The sequence below is a fragment of the Bombina bombina genome, chromosome 7 (genome assembly GCF_027579735.1).
Source record: "Bombina bombina isolate aBomBom1 chromosome 7, aBomBom1.pri, whole genome shotgun sequence".
Taxonomy (NCBI): domain Eukaryota; kingdom Metazoa; phylum Chordata; class Amphibia; order Anura; family Bombinatoridae; genus Bombina; species Bombina bombina.
This window is the reverse complement of record NC_069505.1, coordinates 141,978,901-141,997,572: the sequence shown is the minus strand read 5'-3', so window position 1 is coordinate 141,997,572 and position 18,672 is coordinate 141,978,901. Positions and strand designations below refer to the sequence as shown.

The 18,672-nt window shown below is 39.1% G+C and overlaps 1 protein-coding gene across 1 annotated transcript in view; it reads right to left on the bottom strand.

Moving 5' to 3' along the window:
• PRMT3 (protein arginine methyltransferase 3) overlaps nucleotides 1-18,672 on the bottom strand; it is a 606,280-nt gene that overhangs the window by 236,740 nt on the left and 350,868 nt on the right. Inside the window, exon 12 of the mRNA XM_053720370.1 lies at nucleotides 3,416-3,603. Coding sequence (XP_053576345.1) covers nucleotides 3,416-3,603 — 188 coding nt within the window. The remainder of the gene's footprint in view (nucleotides 1-3,415; nucleotides 3,604-18,672) is intronic.

The window sequence follows — 18,672 nt, the reverse complement described above, 5'->3', positions numbered from 1 at the left end:
CAAGTCTCCTACCAAGAAGACTAAAAGGCACTTACCTGCAATCTAGCCGTCCGGCAGGAGGACATCTTACAAGGTATGAAACAACGCCGCTCCTCACAGAGACCTGTAGAAAAAAGTAGGGCAGCAAAATGTTAAGAAAACGCAGCAAGGCCCACCTTACAAGTTCCAAACTGCTTTAAAGCCACCACTACCCTACTGAAGGGATTAACGTGGACTACGGCTAGACCCAGAAAACTTGCTTGTAGCGAAAGAAATTCAATTTTTTTCAGACACCAGAACTTCATCTTCTCCATTGACAGAGGCAAAGAGAATGACTGGGGTTTATGGTTAGGGTAGTGACACTTAACAGCTTTGCTGTGGTGCTCTTTGCCTTCTCCTGCTGGCCAGGAGTGATATTCCCATTAGTAATTAATGACGTTGTGAACTCACCATATCTTCGGAAAGAAATAGAACATTATATGAAATTTCTTTTTAAACAGTTCAAACACTCGTGCACAATGTATATTCTTGACAGAAAGACAGACAGACACTCAATACATTCTTGACAGACACACGCACACAGCACATCCTTTACAGTCAGTCACACACAATCACAGCACGTTCTTGACAGAGGCACACACACAAACACATTATGCTCTTGACAGACACACACACACAAACACAATATGTTCTTGACAGTCACACAAAATATGCTCTTGATAGATGGACAGACACTAACACAGTATGCTCTTGACACATACACAATACACTCTTGACAGACAGACACGAAAACAGTATGATCTTAACAGGCACACACAGTTTTCTCATTGCAGCTACAAACACACAGTATGCTCTTGACAGACACACACACAAACACAGTATGCTCTTGACAGACACACACACAAACACAGTATGCTCTTGATAGACAAGCACACACACAGTATGCTCTTGACAGACAAGCACACACACAGTATGCTCTTGACAGACAAGCACACACAAAGTATGCTCTTGACAGACAAGCACACACAAATACAGTATGCTCTTGACAGACAAGAACACACACACACAGTATGCTCTTGACAGACAAGCACACACAAACACAGTATGTTCTTGACAGACAAGCACACACAAACACAGTATGCTCTTGACAGACAAGCACACACAAACACAGTATGCTCTTGACAGACAAGCACACAAAAACACAGTATGCTCTTGACAGACAAGCACACACAAACACAGTATGCTCTTGACTGACAAGCACACACAAACACAGTATGCTCTTGACAGACAAGCACACGCAAACACAGTATGCTCTTGACAGACACACACTCACAAACACAGTATTCTCTTGACAGACAAGAACACACAAACACAGTATGCTCTTGACAGACAAGCACACACAAACACAGTATGCTCTTGACAGACACACACAAACACATTCTTGACAGACACACGTACACGGCACATCCTTTACAGTCAGTCACACACAAACACAGCACGTTCTTGACAGAGGCACACACACACAAACACATTATGCTCTTGACAGACACACACACAAACACAATATGTTCTTGACAGTCACACAAAATATGCTCTTGATAGATGGACAGACACAAACACAGTATGCTCTTGACACATACACAATACACTCTTGACAGACAGACACAAACACAGTATGATATTAACAGGCACACACAGTTTTCTCATTGCAGCTACAAACACACAGTATGCTCTTGACAGACACACACACAAACACAGTATGCTCTTGACAGACACACACACAAACAGTATGCTCTTGACAGACACACACACACAGTATGCTCTTGACAGACAATCACACACACGGTATGCTCGACAGACACGCACACACAAACACAGTATGCTCTTGACAGACAAGCACACAAACACAGTATGCTCTTGACAGACAAGCACACACAAACACAGTATGCTCTTGACAGACAAGCACACACAAACACAGTATGCTCCTGACAGACAAGCACACACACAAACACAGTATGCTCTTGAAAGACAAGCACACACAAACACAGTATGCTCTTGACAGACACACACAAACACAGTATGCTCTCGACAGACACACACAAGCACAGTATGCTCTTGGCAGACACACACACAGTATGTTCTTGACAGACAGACCCATACACAGTATGTTCTTGACAGACAAACTCAGTATGCACTTGACAGACACACACATACAAAATACACACACATACTATGTTCTTTACACACAGACCACAAACACACAGTATGTTCTTGATAGATAAACACACATACACATTGTATACAGACACTCAAACACAGTATGTTCTTGACACAAATACACATAGTATGTCATTGACAGACACACACAAACATATAATTTTCTTGACAAACACAATATGCGCTTGACAGACACACACAATATGTTCTTGACAGACAGACAGACACACATTATATTTTTGATAGACAGACACACATACACAGAGTATACTCTTGACAGACATGCAAACACAGTAAGTTTTCGACAGAGAGACACAAACACAGTATGTTCTTGACAGAGAGACACAAACACAGTATGTTCTTGACAGAGAGACACAAACACAGTATGTTCTTGACAGAGAGACACAAACACAGTATGTTCTTGACAGAGAGACACAAACACAGTATGTTCTTGACAGAGAGACACAAACACAGTATGTTCTTGACAGAGAGACACAAACACAGTATGTTCTTGACAGAGAGACACAAACACAGTATGTTCTTGACAGAGAGACACAAACACAGTATGTTCTTGACAGAGAGACACAAACACAGTATGTTCTTGACAGAGAGACACAAACACAGTATGTTCTTGACAGAGAGACACAAACACAGTATGTTCTTGACAGACACACACAAACAGTATGTTCTTGACAGACACACACAAACAGTATGTTCTTGACAGACACACACAAACAGTATGTTCTTGACAGACACACACAAACAGTATGTTCTTGACAGACACACACAAACAGTATGTTCTTGACAGACACACACAAACAGTATGTTCTTGACAGACACACACAAACAGTATGTTCTTGACAGACACACACAAACAGTATGTTCTTGACAGACACACACAAACAGTATGTTCTTGACAGACACACACAAACAGTATGTTCTTGACAGACACACACAAACAGTATGTTCTTGACAGACACACACAAACAGTATGTTCTTGACAGACACACACAAACAGTATGTTCTTGACAGACACACACAAACAGTATGTTCTTGACAGACACACACAAACAGTATGTTCTTGACAGACACACACAAACACATTATGTTCTTTCAGACAGGAAAATGCAAACACGCACATGGGCTTCAACCTTCTTCCAAGACATTAGTCACATATCAGCAGACACATTTCTGATTAACAGAACCCCCAGTTGATTACCTTGATTGTGAAAGGTTCAGAAACCATTGTGTCTGGATTAACAACCTCCACAGTGGCTTCAGGAATAACAGATTTCTTCATGCAGGACATGTCAAAGCCATATACATTATCCCAAAATGCTATCCTGTCGGTGTGCTTCTGCTCATCACACAGGGCCACCAGGCTAATGTGGCACAGGTCAGGATACACTGGTAAACAAAAATGTCATTTATTAATTTAAAAAAACATTTCACTTAGGAAGAAATAAGCATAACTTAAAGAGACATCACAATATTTATCAATCATATTAAAATCAATTAAATGTGCTTTTATTTTGCACATGACAAGCTTTGAGTTAAAGGGAATTTCATTTCCAAAATAAACTTTCATGATTCAGATAGAGCGTGCAATTTTAAACAAGTTACAATTTACTTCTATTATCAAATTTGTTTTATTCTTGTGTTATCCTTTGTTAAAAAGTAGACTGAGAAGCAGCAGCTCACTACTGGGAGCTAGCTGAGCACAGCTGATAAGCCAGTTACATGTGCCATAAATGTGCAGCCACCAATCATCAGCTAGCTCCCAGCAGTACATTGATGCTCCTCAGCCAATATAGGTTTACTCTTCAACAAAGGAAACCAAAAGAAAAAAACTAATTTGGTAACAGAAGTAAACTAGTAAGTTGTTTAAAATTACACGCTCTGTGTAAATCATGAATCATCATTTAATTTAGACTTTACTGTCCCTTTAAGCCTGTTTAAACTGATACTGAAAATAACTTGAAGTCGAAGTTTCCATATAACACATCTATAGGAACATATTTCTAACTGGATAGTAAAGGCTATTCCCACACAGCTCTACAGGCCCACAGACACCCCCTCCCCCGAACATAAACAATTCAAAAGAGTTTAAAATGTATTGCTATTTGGTCAATACTCAATAGATTATTGCATAGCCCATTTGTATGTACCCCACAGAAAACCAAAACTACCCGTTTTTGTACAGGAGCAGAGAACTCTGGGAAAGGATATGCAAATGAGTTTTATCTGGTCAATAAAACCATACCATATAATTTATATTAATAAAATAGGTATAGAAACAGTTCAATGTATCAAAACACTTAAAGAGATACTAAACCCAATTTTTTTTTTTAAATATTTTTCTTTATTAAATAGAAGTTCACCGTACAGTAATATTAGAATAGCATTACAGCAAAGCATATCTTATAACAAAATATAGCAATATGCATGGTTAACAGAAACATACATTTCACTTTTTGAAATAATCACAAATAGTATAACTGGTGTGTCAACAGTGTATATTCACATAGTAGCCAATATTGGAAAGCAAAGAAAAATCAGGTATCGGGCATTATTTGGCCCTAGGAAAGGGGTAAATAGAAAGTGAGCCAACAGGGCCCACGTACTAATTTTCCAGACAACTTGATAAATAAAGGTTATACACATCTCCCTCATATAGAGGGTAAAGAAGGAGATAAAGAGAAGAAAGAAGAAAGAAGAAAGAAGAGGAAGAGAAGAAAAAAAAAAAAAAGGGGGGGGGAGGGGGAAAAAGGAAAGGGAGCGGAACGGGGGAGAGACTGCATGAACTCTCTCCTCTCGTTTCAGGGGTAGATCGCGCTGCTGGTGGGTCTCATTCATCGGAGCTCAAACCAGTCAGACCACGTCTCCCAGTAAGAGTCCAGGGTATTGTTTTCACCGGCGACATCTCTCTCCATGGTAGCGAAGTGATTTATCACATCACAGATCTCATTTAGATCTGGAGGCTCTGTTTGTTTCCAAGCCCGAGCTATGCACAATTTAGTCGCTGCCAGGACGTAAATTAAGAACTTCTTTGTGTTCAAGGAAAAAGATCTCGGAAGAATATGGAGCAAAGCCATCCCAGGTGTCAGATGGACATCTAGGTTCATGGAGCTAAGTAATACTTCAACCTCTTTCCATAGGGAAGTGACCTTCGGACAACTCCACCACACATGAAGGTCGGAGCCCTCACAGTTACACTGTCTCCAGCACTCTCTGGTGGAGGACGGGTACATCGCTGCCAATCGGGTTGGGACTCTATACCACTTCAACACCCCTTTCATATATGTCTCAAAAACTGTGACACAGTGAAGCGTCTTTTTAGTGAGAGTAATTGCATAAGCAAGGTCGCCCTCAGAGATGGAAATGTTGAGCTCACGACACCAGGCACGTATCTGCCATGGCACACCCGGTGTACAATCATTAAGAAGTGTGGTATAGTGGAACGAAATGGGACGGGATCTCAGTGCTCCTGTACCCCACCTAGATTCCCATTCTGTTTTCCCTCTGAGGGAAGTCGTGGGGAATCTCCTTGCCTTGACAATACTGAGCACTCTGAAGCTCTCGAAGCGGAACCATAGCGGGTTTTCCCCTCCGGGTTCCGCTAGTTGTGAAGCCGTTGTAAGAGTACCCGAGTGATACAAATCAGAAACCTTTGTGATGTCTTTACTTTTCCAAAAATCAAAATGGATCTCTGGTGAGTTCCACAGTAGGCCCCTCAAGCTCTGAATAGGAGAAGGGTAGGGTGAAACACCCTGTCTGTGGCGGAGCTCGTACCAGATACGTAGAGATTGATTGACAATGGGATTATTGATCCTAGCTAAGAGGTTCGCATGCTTGGGTACCCATATGGCATCTCGGAGGACTAGATCTACCGGCAGGGCTAGTTGTTCCAGGTGGTACCAGCCTGGTCTATCCGTCTCTACTCCCCATGCGGTGATATGTGTGAGTCTCGTTGCTTCATAATAGAGATATATGTTTGGAAACGCAACACCCCCCTTGGAGAAGGGTCTCTGGAGGATTTTATATGCAATTCGGGGAATCCCGCGTCCCCACACATACCGGAGGAAGATTCTATGGATCTGCTGAAGAATCCGATGAGGCACCTAATTTTTTTTTTTTTTTTTTCATGATTCAGATAGAGCATGCAATTTTAAGCAACGTTCTAATTTACTCCTATTATCATTTTTTCTTTGTTCTCTTGCTATCTTTATTTAAAAAGCAGGAATGTGATGCATAGGAGCCGGCCCATTTTTGGTTGAATGTAAGCATCCAATAAGCAAGCGCTATCCATGGTGCTGAACCTAAAATGGGCTGGCTGCTAATATTTACATTCCTGCTTTTAAAATAAAGATAGCAAGACAACAAAGAAAAATCGATAATAGAGTAAATTACAAAGTTGCTTAAACTTTCATGCTCTATCTGAATCATGAAAGAAAAAAATTGGGTTCAGTGTCCCTTTATTAAATAACTGTACACTAAAAAGCCCTAAAGAGAGTGCAGAGGTGCCCCAGTGGTCAGGAGTATACATCCATTACAGAAAAAAGAAACAACCAAATAGGGACACACTTAACAAGAAAATGTTTATGCCTAAGGAATAAACCCAAAAGCAATAAAACAACATTTATTTAATGCACTTAAAAACAAATTCTACTGAATACAAATAAAATCACTTAAAAAGGGAGACAATGTAGCACTGCCGTGGTCCATGGTAGAAAACATATATAGTGGCACGATCCGATATACGGCGCAGGTTTCGGCGCAAGCGTGGGAAACCTGCGCCGCCCGTAGTTTCAGCTCGCAACTCGAGCTATCCCATATACGGCGCCGTAAGATGCTAAAGTCCCGTAAGTCTCACAAACCAGCGATGTCCAGAAATCTGCGTAAGTAAAAATTTCTGGAGTCGCCAGTAACTTACGGCACTTTAGAAACTGCCGCCGCATAAAAAACCTGACTAAGTTATTAAATCACCCGTACTGTCTAACACGCCTCCCAAACATAGCCCGACACGTATACCCCTTTATCCGCTATCCTCCCTTACTCTCCTAATAATAATAAATGTATTAACCCCTAAATCACCGCTCCCGCACCCCGCCGCCACCTACATTATCTATATTACCCCCTAATGTGAGCCAACTACACCGCCGCAACCTATTTTATCTATATAACCCCCTAATGTGAGCTCATACACCGCCGCCATCTATATTACCTACCTCCTAATGTGAGCCCCTTACACCGCCGCCATCTATATTAACTACCCCCTAATGTGAGCCCCTTACACCGCCGCCATCTATATTAACTACCCCCTAATGTGAGCTCCTACCCCGCCGCCAGCTATATTAAAATTATTAACCCCTAATCTAATCCCCCTACACCGCCGCCAGCTATATTAAAATTATTAACCCCTAATTTAATCCCCCTACACCGCCGCCAGCTATATTAAATACATTAACCCCTAATCTAATCCCCCTAAAGTAATCACCTCTATTACCAGCCCTTAAAAGGGCCTTTTGCGTGACATTGCCCCAAAGTAACAGCTCTATTGCTAGCCCTTAAATGGGCTTTTTGCGGGGCATGCCCCAAAGAAATCAGCTCTTTTACCAGCTCTTAAAAGGGCTTTTTGCGGGGCATTGTCACAAAGAAATCAGCTCTTTTGCCTCTAATCTAAATCCCCCTACACCGCTGCCACCTATATTAAATAGATTAACCCCTAATCTAATCCCCCTACACCGCCGCCACCTATATTAAATGTATTAACCCCTAATCTAATCCCCCTACAATGCCGCCACCTATATTAAATAGATTAACCCCTAATCTAATCCCCCTACACCGCCGCCACCTATATTAACCCTAATTATATTAGGGTTAATATAGTTAATATATTATATATATTAACTATATTAACCCTAATTATATTAGGGTTAATATAGTTAATATCGTTATTATATTATATATATATTAAGTATAATAACCCTATCTAACTCTAACATCCCTAACTAAATTCTTATTAAAATAAATCTAATTAATATTATTAATTAAAATATTCCTATTTAAATCTAAATACTTACCTATAAAATAAACCCTAAGATAGCTACAATATAATTAATAATTACATTGTAGCTATTTTAGGGTTTATATTTATTTTACAGGTAACTTGGTATTTATTTTAACTAGGTACAATAGCTATTAAATAGTTAATAACTATTTAATAGCTACCTAGTTAAAATAATTACCAATTTACCTGTAAAATAAATCCTAACCTAAGTTACAAATACACCTACACTATCAATAAATTAAATAAACTACAAATATCTAAACTAAACTACAATTAAATACACTAAACTAAATTACAAAAACAAACACTAAATTACAAAAAATAAAAAAAGATTACAAGAATTTTAAGCTAATTACACCTATTCTAAGCCCCCTAATAAAATAACAAAGCCCCCCCAAAATAAAAAAAATTCCCTACCCTAATCTAAATTACAAAAGTTAACAGCTCTATTACCAGCCCTTAAAAGGGCCTTTTGTGGGGCATGCCCCAAAGAATTCAGCTCTTTGCCTGTAAAAAAAAACAACACCCCCCCCCCCATTACAACCCACCACCCACATACCCCTATTCTAACCCACCCAATCCCCCCTTAAAAAAAACTAAAAAAGTCTAACCCCCAAGTGCTCCTTACCTGTCCTGAAGACCGGCGGAGAAGGTCCTGTTCCAGGTGGCGACCTCTTCTTCTTCCAAGATCCAGCCGGAGCGGAGTAGTTGAAGACCGTCCATCTGGAACTGAAGACCGTCCATCTGGAACTGAAGACCGACGATGCTGGAACTGAAGATCGGCGATGCTGGAACTGAAGATCGGCGACGCTGAAACCGAAGACCTCTGGAACTGAAGACCGGAGCTGGAACGTGGAGGATCCTCTTCATACGATCGCCGCCGTACACTGAATAGGAATTCAAGGTACGCGATTAAAAATGGTGTCCCTTGAATTCCTATTGGCTGATTTGAGCCTTCAAATTCAAATCAGCCAATCGGATGTGAGCTACTTTAATTCTATTGGCTGATTTGAATAGCCAATAGAATAAGAGCTACTGTAATTCTATTGGCTATTCTAATCAGCCAATAGAATTACTCCTCTGCGCCGGCTGGATCCTGGAAGAAGAAGAGGTCGCCACCTGGAACAGGACCTTCTCCGCCGGTCTTCAGGACAGCTAAGGAGCACTTGGGGGTTAGACTTAGGTTTTTTTAAGGGGGGATTGGGTGGGTTAGAATAGGGGTATGTGGGTGGTAGGTTGTAATGGGGGGGGGTGTTGTTGTTTTTTTACAGGCAAAAGAGCTGAATTCTTTGGGGCATGCCCCACAAAAGGCCCTTTTAAGGGCTGGTAATAGAGCTGTTAACTTTTGTTATTTAGATTAGGGTAGGGAATTTTTTTTATTTTGGGGGGCTTTATTATTTTATTAGGGGGCTTAGAATAGGTCTAATTAGCTTAAAAATCTTGTAATCTTTTTTTATTTTTTGTAATTTAGTGGGTTTTTTGTAATTTAGTTTAGTTTATTTAATTGTAGTTTAGTTTAGATATTTGTAGTTTATTTAATTTATTGATAGTGTAGGTGTATTTGTAACTTAGGTTAGGATTTATTTTACAGGTAAATTGGTAATTATTTTAACTAGGTCGCTATTAAATAGTTATTAACTATTTAATAGCTATTGTACCTAGTTAAAATAAATACCAAGTTACCTGTAAAATAAATATAAACCCTAAAATAGCTACAATGTAATTATTAATTACATTGTAGCTATCTTAGGGTTTATTTTATAGGTAAGTATTTAGATTTAAATAGGAATATTTTAATTAATAATATTAATATTAATTAGATTTATTTTAATAAGAATTTAGTTAGGGATGTTAGAGTTAAATAGGGTTATTATACTTAATATATATATAATAACGATATTAACTATATTAACCATAATATAATTAGGGTTAATATAGTTAATATAGCTGGCGGCGGTGTAGGGGGATTAGATTAGGGGTTAATCTATTTAATATAGGTGGCGGCGGTGTAGGGGGATTAGATTAGGAGTTAATCTATTTAATATAGGTGGCGGCGGTGTAGGGGGATTAGATTAGAGGGTAATACATTTATTATAGGTGGCAGCGGTGTAGGGGGATTTAGATTAGAGGCAAAAGAGCTGATTTCTTTGTGACAATGCCCCGCAAAAAGCCCTTTTAAGGGCTGGTAAAAGAGCCGATTTCTTTGGGGCATGCCCCGCAAAAAGCCCTTTTAAGGGCTGGCAATAGAGCTGTTACTTTGGGGCAATGTCACGCAAAAGGCCCTTTTAAGGGCTGGTAATAGAGGTGATTACTTTAGGGGGATTAGATTAGGGATTAATGCATTTCATATAGCTGGCGGCGGTGTAGGGGGATTAAATTAGGAGTTAATGTATTTAATATAGCTGGCGGCGGTGTAGGGAGATTAGATAAGGGGTTAATTCATTTAATATAGCTGGCGGCGGTGTAGGGGGATTAGATAAGGGGTTAATTTAATATAGCTGGCGGCGGTGTAGGGGGATTAGATTAGGGGTTAATACATTTAATATAGCTGGCGGCGGGGTAGGAGCTCACATTAGGGGGTAGTTTAATGTAGCTGGCGGCGGTGTAAGGGGCTCACAATAGGGGGTAGTTTAATGTAGCTGGCGGCGGTGTAAGGGGTTCACATTAGGGGGTAGTTTAATGTAGCTGGCGGCAGTGTAAGGGGCTCACATTAGGGAATAGTTTAATATAGCTGGCGGCGGGGTAGGAGCTCACATTAGGGGGTATGTAATGTGGCTGGCGACGGTGTAGGGGGATCACATTAGGGGGTTATACTTTTAATGTAGCTGGCGGTGGGGTCCGGGAGCGGCGGTTTAGGGGTTAAATACTTTATTAGGGATTGCGGCGGGGGATCGCGGTTGACAGGTAGATAGACATTGCACATGCGTTAGGTGTTAGGTTTTATTTAGCAGATCACGGTTGACAGGTAGATAGACATTGCGCATGCGTTAGGTTTTATTTGGCAGGTAGTTTAGGGAGTTACGGGGCTCCAATAGACAGCGTAAGGCTTACTACGGCTGTATTTTGTCGCGAGGTGACAATATACGCTGTATATTGGATACCAAACTGCGCGGGTTTGGTATACCTGCCTATGGCCCAAAAAACTACGGGCGAAGGCAGAAATATATGAGCGTAACTTCTAGGTTACGCCGTATATAGGATACCAGACCCACACAAATTTTGGCGTCGCCGGCTTTTGCGGGCGACGCTGCATATCGGATCGGGCCCATAATGTTTAAATCTTAATTATACAATAAAGCAACAAATAATGAATCCCAAAATTATAACACTATGCACAAGGTATAAGAATCAGAGTAGGAAAAAGTTCCCTAACAAATTACTAAGTATGATTTTGTGACACCCACAAAGGTGGTATATGGATTGGGCTTATAACACTATCTCACAATAGATGGCTATTCACAATTATTGTAAAATATTTACGGGTGTGATTCAACTGAAAAATCAAGATACCAAGAGCAAATAATCACATAATAATATGATCAATATGAGCCAAATAATGTTAACAAAAATCCAGAGTACTCACGGACAGGCAAATGCCTGACGTGCATTTCACCTGAACTTTATTAAAGGCGTGATATCATTATCTGCTCCATTTTAATACTGTATTGTGGTACAATAAGATGTCCAAGTCATTCTGGAAAAAATACATAGTCTGCACTTTTTAAAGGTAAGAAAGTTATTTTTATTTTCTGCATCATAAATACTAAGACTTTAGTATGATTTTAATAACTGACAATTTTTTTGCAATGAACACCCATAAAGGGTAGAAAAAGAAGAAAAATGTAATATGAGTTTAATGCAGTGTGAATATTAAACTCACTTATAGTAGCGCTTACCTATAGACAGCAGCACAGCAAACGCACATTGCTAACACAAAATTAATTTTCATGATTATTTTAATTTATTGACAAAGTGCCAGTACTGTAAAGTCTTATAAAATAATTACAAAGGTCTAGATTATAACATGCCTTCTAATGTTTTGTAGTCAGCCTTGCCCCATCAATAATGCATGATCAGAAATTAAACGTTGTTGGCTAAAATGTTTAACCAAAGCTTTCTTAAGAGACCCGATACTACTTTTCATGGGCTGCAGTGGCAGCAGACTTATTGCAAGTCAGTGGAGGGTTACCACCTGTCCAGAAATGACCCAGACAGTTTGGGTTTCCATTTGTGTGTCTAGGTTTGAAGCAGGGTCAGCATTTGGTGGGAAACAGCCACAGCTAAAAAGGTGACGTGCATTTGCAACATACTGCACATGCCTACAGTTATTTATCTCTTGTGTGTGTGCGTGTCTTTGTGTGTGAGAGTGTCTGTGTGTGTGTCTTTGTGTGTGAGTGTGTGTGCCTTTGTATTTGTCAGTGTCTTTCTGTGTGTGTGAAAGAGTGAGCGTATTTGTGTGTGTGTGTGAGAGAGAGAATGTGTGAGTGTTTGTGAGTGTGAGAGAGCTTTAGTCTTTTTGTGTGTGTGTGTGTGCGCTAGTGTGAGTGATTGTAAGTATGAGCATGTGAGAGGGTGTGTTTGTGAGATGGAGTGTGTGTCAGTGTTAATATCTATGTGTAAGTTTTGGTTTATGTGCTATTATACATAGTGTGTACTCTGCAAAAAAAAAAAAAAATGAATTGAGTAGTGTGCACTATACTACCGCTCTCACCATAAATATTAACCATTGACGTGAAATATCAGCTCAAGAGTGCAAGCGGCATGGATTTTAGGCAAGCTACATACTGCATGCTTTGCACTCCACTTGTAATCAAGGACAAAACGTTTTAATGTGTATAGTTATAAGTTGACAAAAAAACATAAAGTGACAAAGTAAACACACTTTCTATCATGAATAAAAAAAATGACCACCTAATTTGCAGCTCCAAAGCAAAAAAATGCAAGACCGCTGTTAAGAATTTTGCAAGGGCTGAACACAGTAATGCAAACTGACATTACCTAATGTAATTTTTTGTTTAGCGTGTCCCTTGATTTCTTCAACAAAACAAAATTTATGGTTATCTGATAAATTCTTTTTTTTTCAGGATGATGGTCCACAGTCCTCCATAACATATGGGATATGTTTCTTGCGACTAGGAGGAGGTCAAGAACCCATATCAGAGCTTAAAATCCCTCCCACTTCCCTTCTCTCTCTTAGTTTAAAGTATAGCCAAGTAGAGAATAGGAAACATATAGATAGGAAAGATAAAGCAGGGTCTGTAGAGCTGTCATTAGAACTGTCGCCCCAAAATTTTAATAGGCGGGGTCTGTGGACCATCATCATCGTGAAAGACAATTTATCAGGGAAGAATAAATTTTGTTTTCTTTTGTAAAAAGATGATGGTCCACAGTCCTCCATAAGATATGATTATTAATACCCAAGCAGATGGTCTATGTTACAGAAAAAATGGAAAAACATTTCTGGTAGTTGCTATTTAGCCGACACCGCAGCCTGAAGAACTTTCCTGCCAAAAGCTGCTTGCAAGAAAGAAAAAACATCTAAGTGATTCAATTTGGAAAAAGTATGCAGAGAAGACCATGTGACAGCTTTGCAAGTCTGCTCCAAAGATGCATTATTTTTTAAAAGCCCACAATGTTCCAACTGCTCTTGCAGAAAAAGTTGTGATATGGTTAGGTGGTGACTTTCCCGCCACCAAGTAAGCCATGTGACTCACTTGTTTAAGACAAGAAGCCAATACTACCTTAGTAGCTTTTTGTCCTTTACTGTAAGTCACTCCTTAGAGTTAGAAGAATTTGGACACAATGAAGGAACAACAATTTCTTGATTAATATTTTCCAAAGAAACTACTGTAGGAAGGAAATTATATTTGGTACAAAGTACATACTTGTGCTTGTGAATGATTAAAAATAGAGAATCACATGATAGTTCTGACAATTCAGAAACTCTCCTTGTAGAAGAGATTGTTAACATAAAAAGTACTTTACTAGATGACAGAATGATGTCAATGAAACGCATTGGTTCAAAGGGAGAACCTTGTAATACGAAAATAACTAAATTCAAATTCCAAGGTGGAGAAATAGGTTTTACAATTGGCCTAATTCAAATTAAAAAAAGAAGGGATAAAGCAAAAATTTGACCCTTTAGGAAACTAGCAGACAAACCCTTGTCAAGTCCATCCTGTAAAAATTGAAGGATTCTAGGAATCCTAATGGATTACAAAAAAAATCGTTTTGAAAGAGAACCACTCAAAAGAGGCCTTCCAAATTTTGTGATAAATCGTTTGTGTCACAGGCTTTATAGCTTGTATCAGAGTTTCAATGGCCGAATCTGAGAAACCTCTATGTCTCAAAACTAGGCGTTCAACCTCCACACCGTTACATTTAGAGATTTGAGATCCTGAAGGAAAACAAAATGTATGCTTACCTGATAAATTAATTAATTAGGTAAGCATACATTTTGTTTTCTTTCTTAAAATGATGATGGTCCACAGTCCTCCATAACATATACCCAAGCCGATGGTCTATGTTATGGAAAACGTGGGTCAATTTTTCTGGCAGTTCTTATTTAGCTGACACTGCAGCCTGAAGGACATTCCTGCCAAAAGCAGCTTGTAACAAATTCTGAAAAAAAAGTATGCAGATAAGACATGTTGCAGTTTTGCAAATCTGCTCCGAAGAAGCATAACCTTTCAAAAACCTATGATGTTGCAATTGCTCTAAGAGGCTAACGCTACCTTAGTAGCTTTCTGCCCCTTACTAGATTTAGTAGTGAAAAAACAAACTAGAAGGTTGTCTAAAATCTCTTAGTTGCCTGGAGATAGAACTTCTAAGCGTTTACTACAATCAAATTATGTAATATCTGCTAGCTAGAGTTAGCAGGATCTGAACACATGAAGGAACAACCATCTCTTGATTGGTATTTTACTTAGGAAGAAAATTATATTTAGAACAAAGTATAGCCTTCACCATGTGAATAGTGACAAATGTAGAATCACAACACAAGGTTAAAATTTAGAAACATTAAGCTAAAGAGATTGCTAAGAGAAAGAGTACTTTCCCATATAACAGTCAATACCAATGGAATGCAATGGTTTAAGAGAAGAACTTTGTAATAGAGAAAAGTACGTTCAGATTCCAGAGTGAATAAATAGGTTCCATCAGTGGCCCAATTTTAACTAATGCCTGAACAAAAGTCTGAACCTCAAGAAGTTAAGCCAACTGCATATGAAAAAAGAGTTAAGGCAGAAAATAGTGAACAAAACCTTGTCAAGGGCACCCAGGAAAAACTGAAGGATTCTAGGAATTAAAAGGAATACCAAGAAAAAACCTCTGGAAAACACCACTTAAAATATGTCTTCCAATCTTGTGTTAAATCTCTTGTGTTACAGGCTTTTTTTCCTGCATCAAAGATTCAATGACCGAATCAAATAAATCTCTATATATTCCAAAACTAGGCGTTCAAACTGCACGCCATTAAAATAGAGATTTGAGATCTTGATAGAAAAGAGAACCTTGAGACAACCGATTCTGTCTCAGAGGAAAAAAGCCATGGGAAGCAAAAGGACATCTGCACTATGTCCTCATATCAAGTCCTGTGGTGCCAGGCTGAAGCAACTGATATTACAGACGTTGACTACTGTTTGATCTAAGAAATGACTCTTGGAATAAAAACAAATAAAGGAAACGGGTATGCTAGATGAAAGTTCCACGGACATACCAAGATGACTAATATATGAGCCTTAGGATCTTTTGATCTTGCACAATAGCTTGGAAGTGTGATATTTAACTGAGAGGCCATTAGATCTATGAGCTTGAATGAATGAGCGATCAAAAATGTCCTATGGAGAGACCACTCTCTGAAATGGACCGATCGACTGCTGGAATGATCCACCTCCAAGTTGTTCACACATGGTATTGTAAATTGCCAATAGGGATAGATAATTCCTCTCTGCCCAAGACAGAGTAATAGGCACTTCCTGCATGGCTAGTGGACTGCAGTTAACCTCCATGAAAAGTTATATAGGCCACTGCCAAGATGTGGTCCAATAGAGGCCAGGGCTGAATAGCCTGAAGATTACTTGAAGTTCCAGAATGTTGATTGGTAACCTTGCCTCAAGGTGATGTCAAACTTCTTGCAGTCTTTGAGAAACCCAGACCGCCTCCCCCAGCCTCAGAGACTGGAGTTTGTTGGTACAATAGAACAAGACTGATGAAGGAAGGATGTCCCAAGGGACAAAGACAGACTTTGTGTCCTTAAGAAAAAGATAGGCTAAGAGAGAAATACAAAGCAATCTGTGTTCCAAATGTAGAAAATGAATTGACAACTGAGGTAGCATAGTCATTATAGGGGTCTTGAGTGAAGAGGGGGCTAAATAAACTGTGACTGAAGCAGCTACCATAAGACACGTCGCCTCCATGCACTGAGCTACCTAAGGATGGAGCTCACTGTAGGAGGAGACACACCCTCTGAATCTTAATAATGCAACAGTAAAAAAGATGCATAAGGATTGAGTCTATTATGGCTCCTGTAAATGCTATCCTGATAGCAGGATATGAAAAGATTTAGATACATTGATACTCCAACTATTGTCTTGAAAGACAGAGGTTTAAGAATATGAGCAACTGCTGTTGACAGCAACTAAGCTTTCCTTCATGAAAATATCAGTGGGACAGAAATATTTTGTTGCATGTTTTACTTATATAACAGCTCCTTTATGGGTACTCACTTCCTGGGATTGGCAGGCACTGAAAATTAGATTACAATCTGTTTAGAAGCAGGCATCAACTGTTGTAGCTGAAATCTAGTCACAAGGGCACTGGATTGAGAGAGAAAAGCCTGAAAAAACTGAGGGGGTGGAGCTACAGCCAGGAGTAAAGCTCTATAATGAAAAAAACACTTTTGGCTATTTGTGAATAAAATATAGTAGGCCAAGCATCATAAGCAAATAAATCATGTCAAAATGAAGATGCTAACAAGCTTAGTGTGTGTTATTGCATGAAAAACATTTTTTTGTGGGGGGGGGGGGTGGGTTCATGTCTCTTTAATAAAAAAAAAAATCCTTTTACTATATTAAATGTTTTAAAAACATCAATGATCAAACATGCCCAGTTTACCCAACATGCTCATATACAAATTACTTTTAGATTATTAAAAACGTATCACAAAAAACACTCTTTGCAACTGCTGAACACACACAGTCTAAGTCAAAATAAACTTTTATGATTCAGTAAGAGAATGCAGTTTTAAGACATTTTACAATTTACTTCCATTATAAAATTTTGCACAGTCTTTATATTCACTTTTTGGGGAACAAGATCCTACTGAGCATGTACACAAGCTCACAGGGTATACGTATACTAGTTTGTGATTAGCTAATGTTTGTCACATGATACAGGGGGGCTGGAAGATGGTAGAATTTTTTTTTATTTGTCAGAAAAAAATCTACTGGTTATTTGAAGTTCAGAGCAGGATAGTCTTTTTATTATGCACTTGTTAATAATATAATTCTACTGCATTGAATTGTACTTTAACCTATTTGGGATGTCAGTGATCAGCATCCATTATTCTGCAGTTCCAAGGGACATTGTGGGAAAATGGATATTAATGATGTGGAAAGATTGTGATCACTTTGCTAACAAAAACAAAATGGCTGTTCCTGTTTTTCAACATCATGGGAAAAAAAATGGAAAACTGGAATCAACGTCATTGTCTGTATGTTTTCTGAATTTATATAAATTGTACACACACATAGATTTTAACTCTTTGTTGCAGGACATGATCATTGACAACTTTTATCTGACAAAAAATAAATGAATCTAATGGGTGCCAGAGCAGGCTACAATATATTACTATGCAAAGCACTGTAGGCCTTTCTGGCATACAAGGGATTAGCAAACAAAAATGAATTGAGTCACCTTTGCTTCCACCTCAGAAACTGAGACAGTTTGCCAAGCTAAATATACACTAATTGTTAAGCCGCTTACTGCTAAGCCACTGCACACTTATGTATGTGGCAGCTATATGCTGTTTGTGAACATAGCACATCTGTTATTCAATTAAGAAATCAGCTCTACAAAAAATGAGTAATTATTCCCCCTTGCAGGTAAAATTAACAAAGTGCTGATTGGACAGAAATTACTCCTTGCAGTGCATTTAAAGATTCATTGCTCTGACATCTGTGTCCTTCTCGACTGAGTGCCCAGAAATCATTTGTCACTGGTAACAACTCACGTGAAGCGGAGTCCAAGATGGGAAGACCTTTACTCACTAGGAATGCATTACAAACTATAGGCCACAAAAGGCCAAAGGAACAGCAACACGACTACTGAATGCAAACATATGCCCTTTCAGGCATAGATATCCTTGTATGCTATGCACTGTCTGCTCATCAACAAACAGGTTCCTT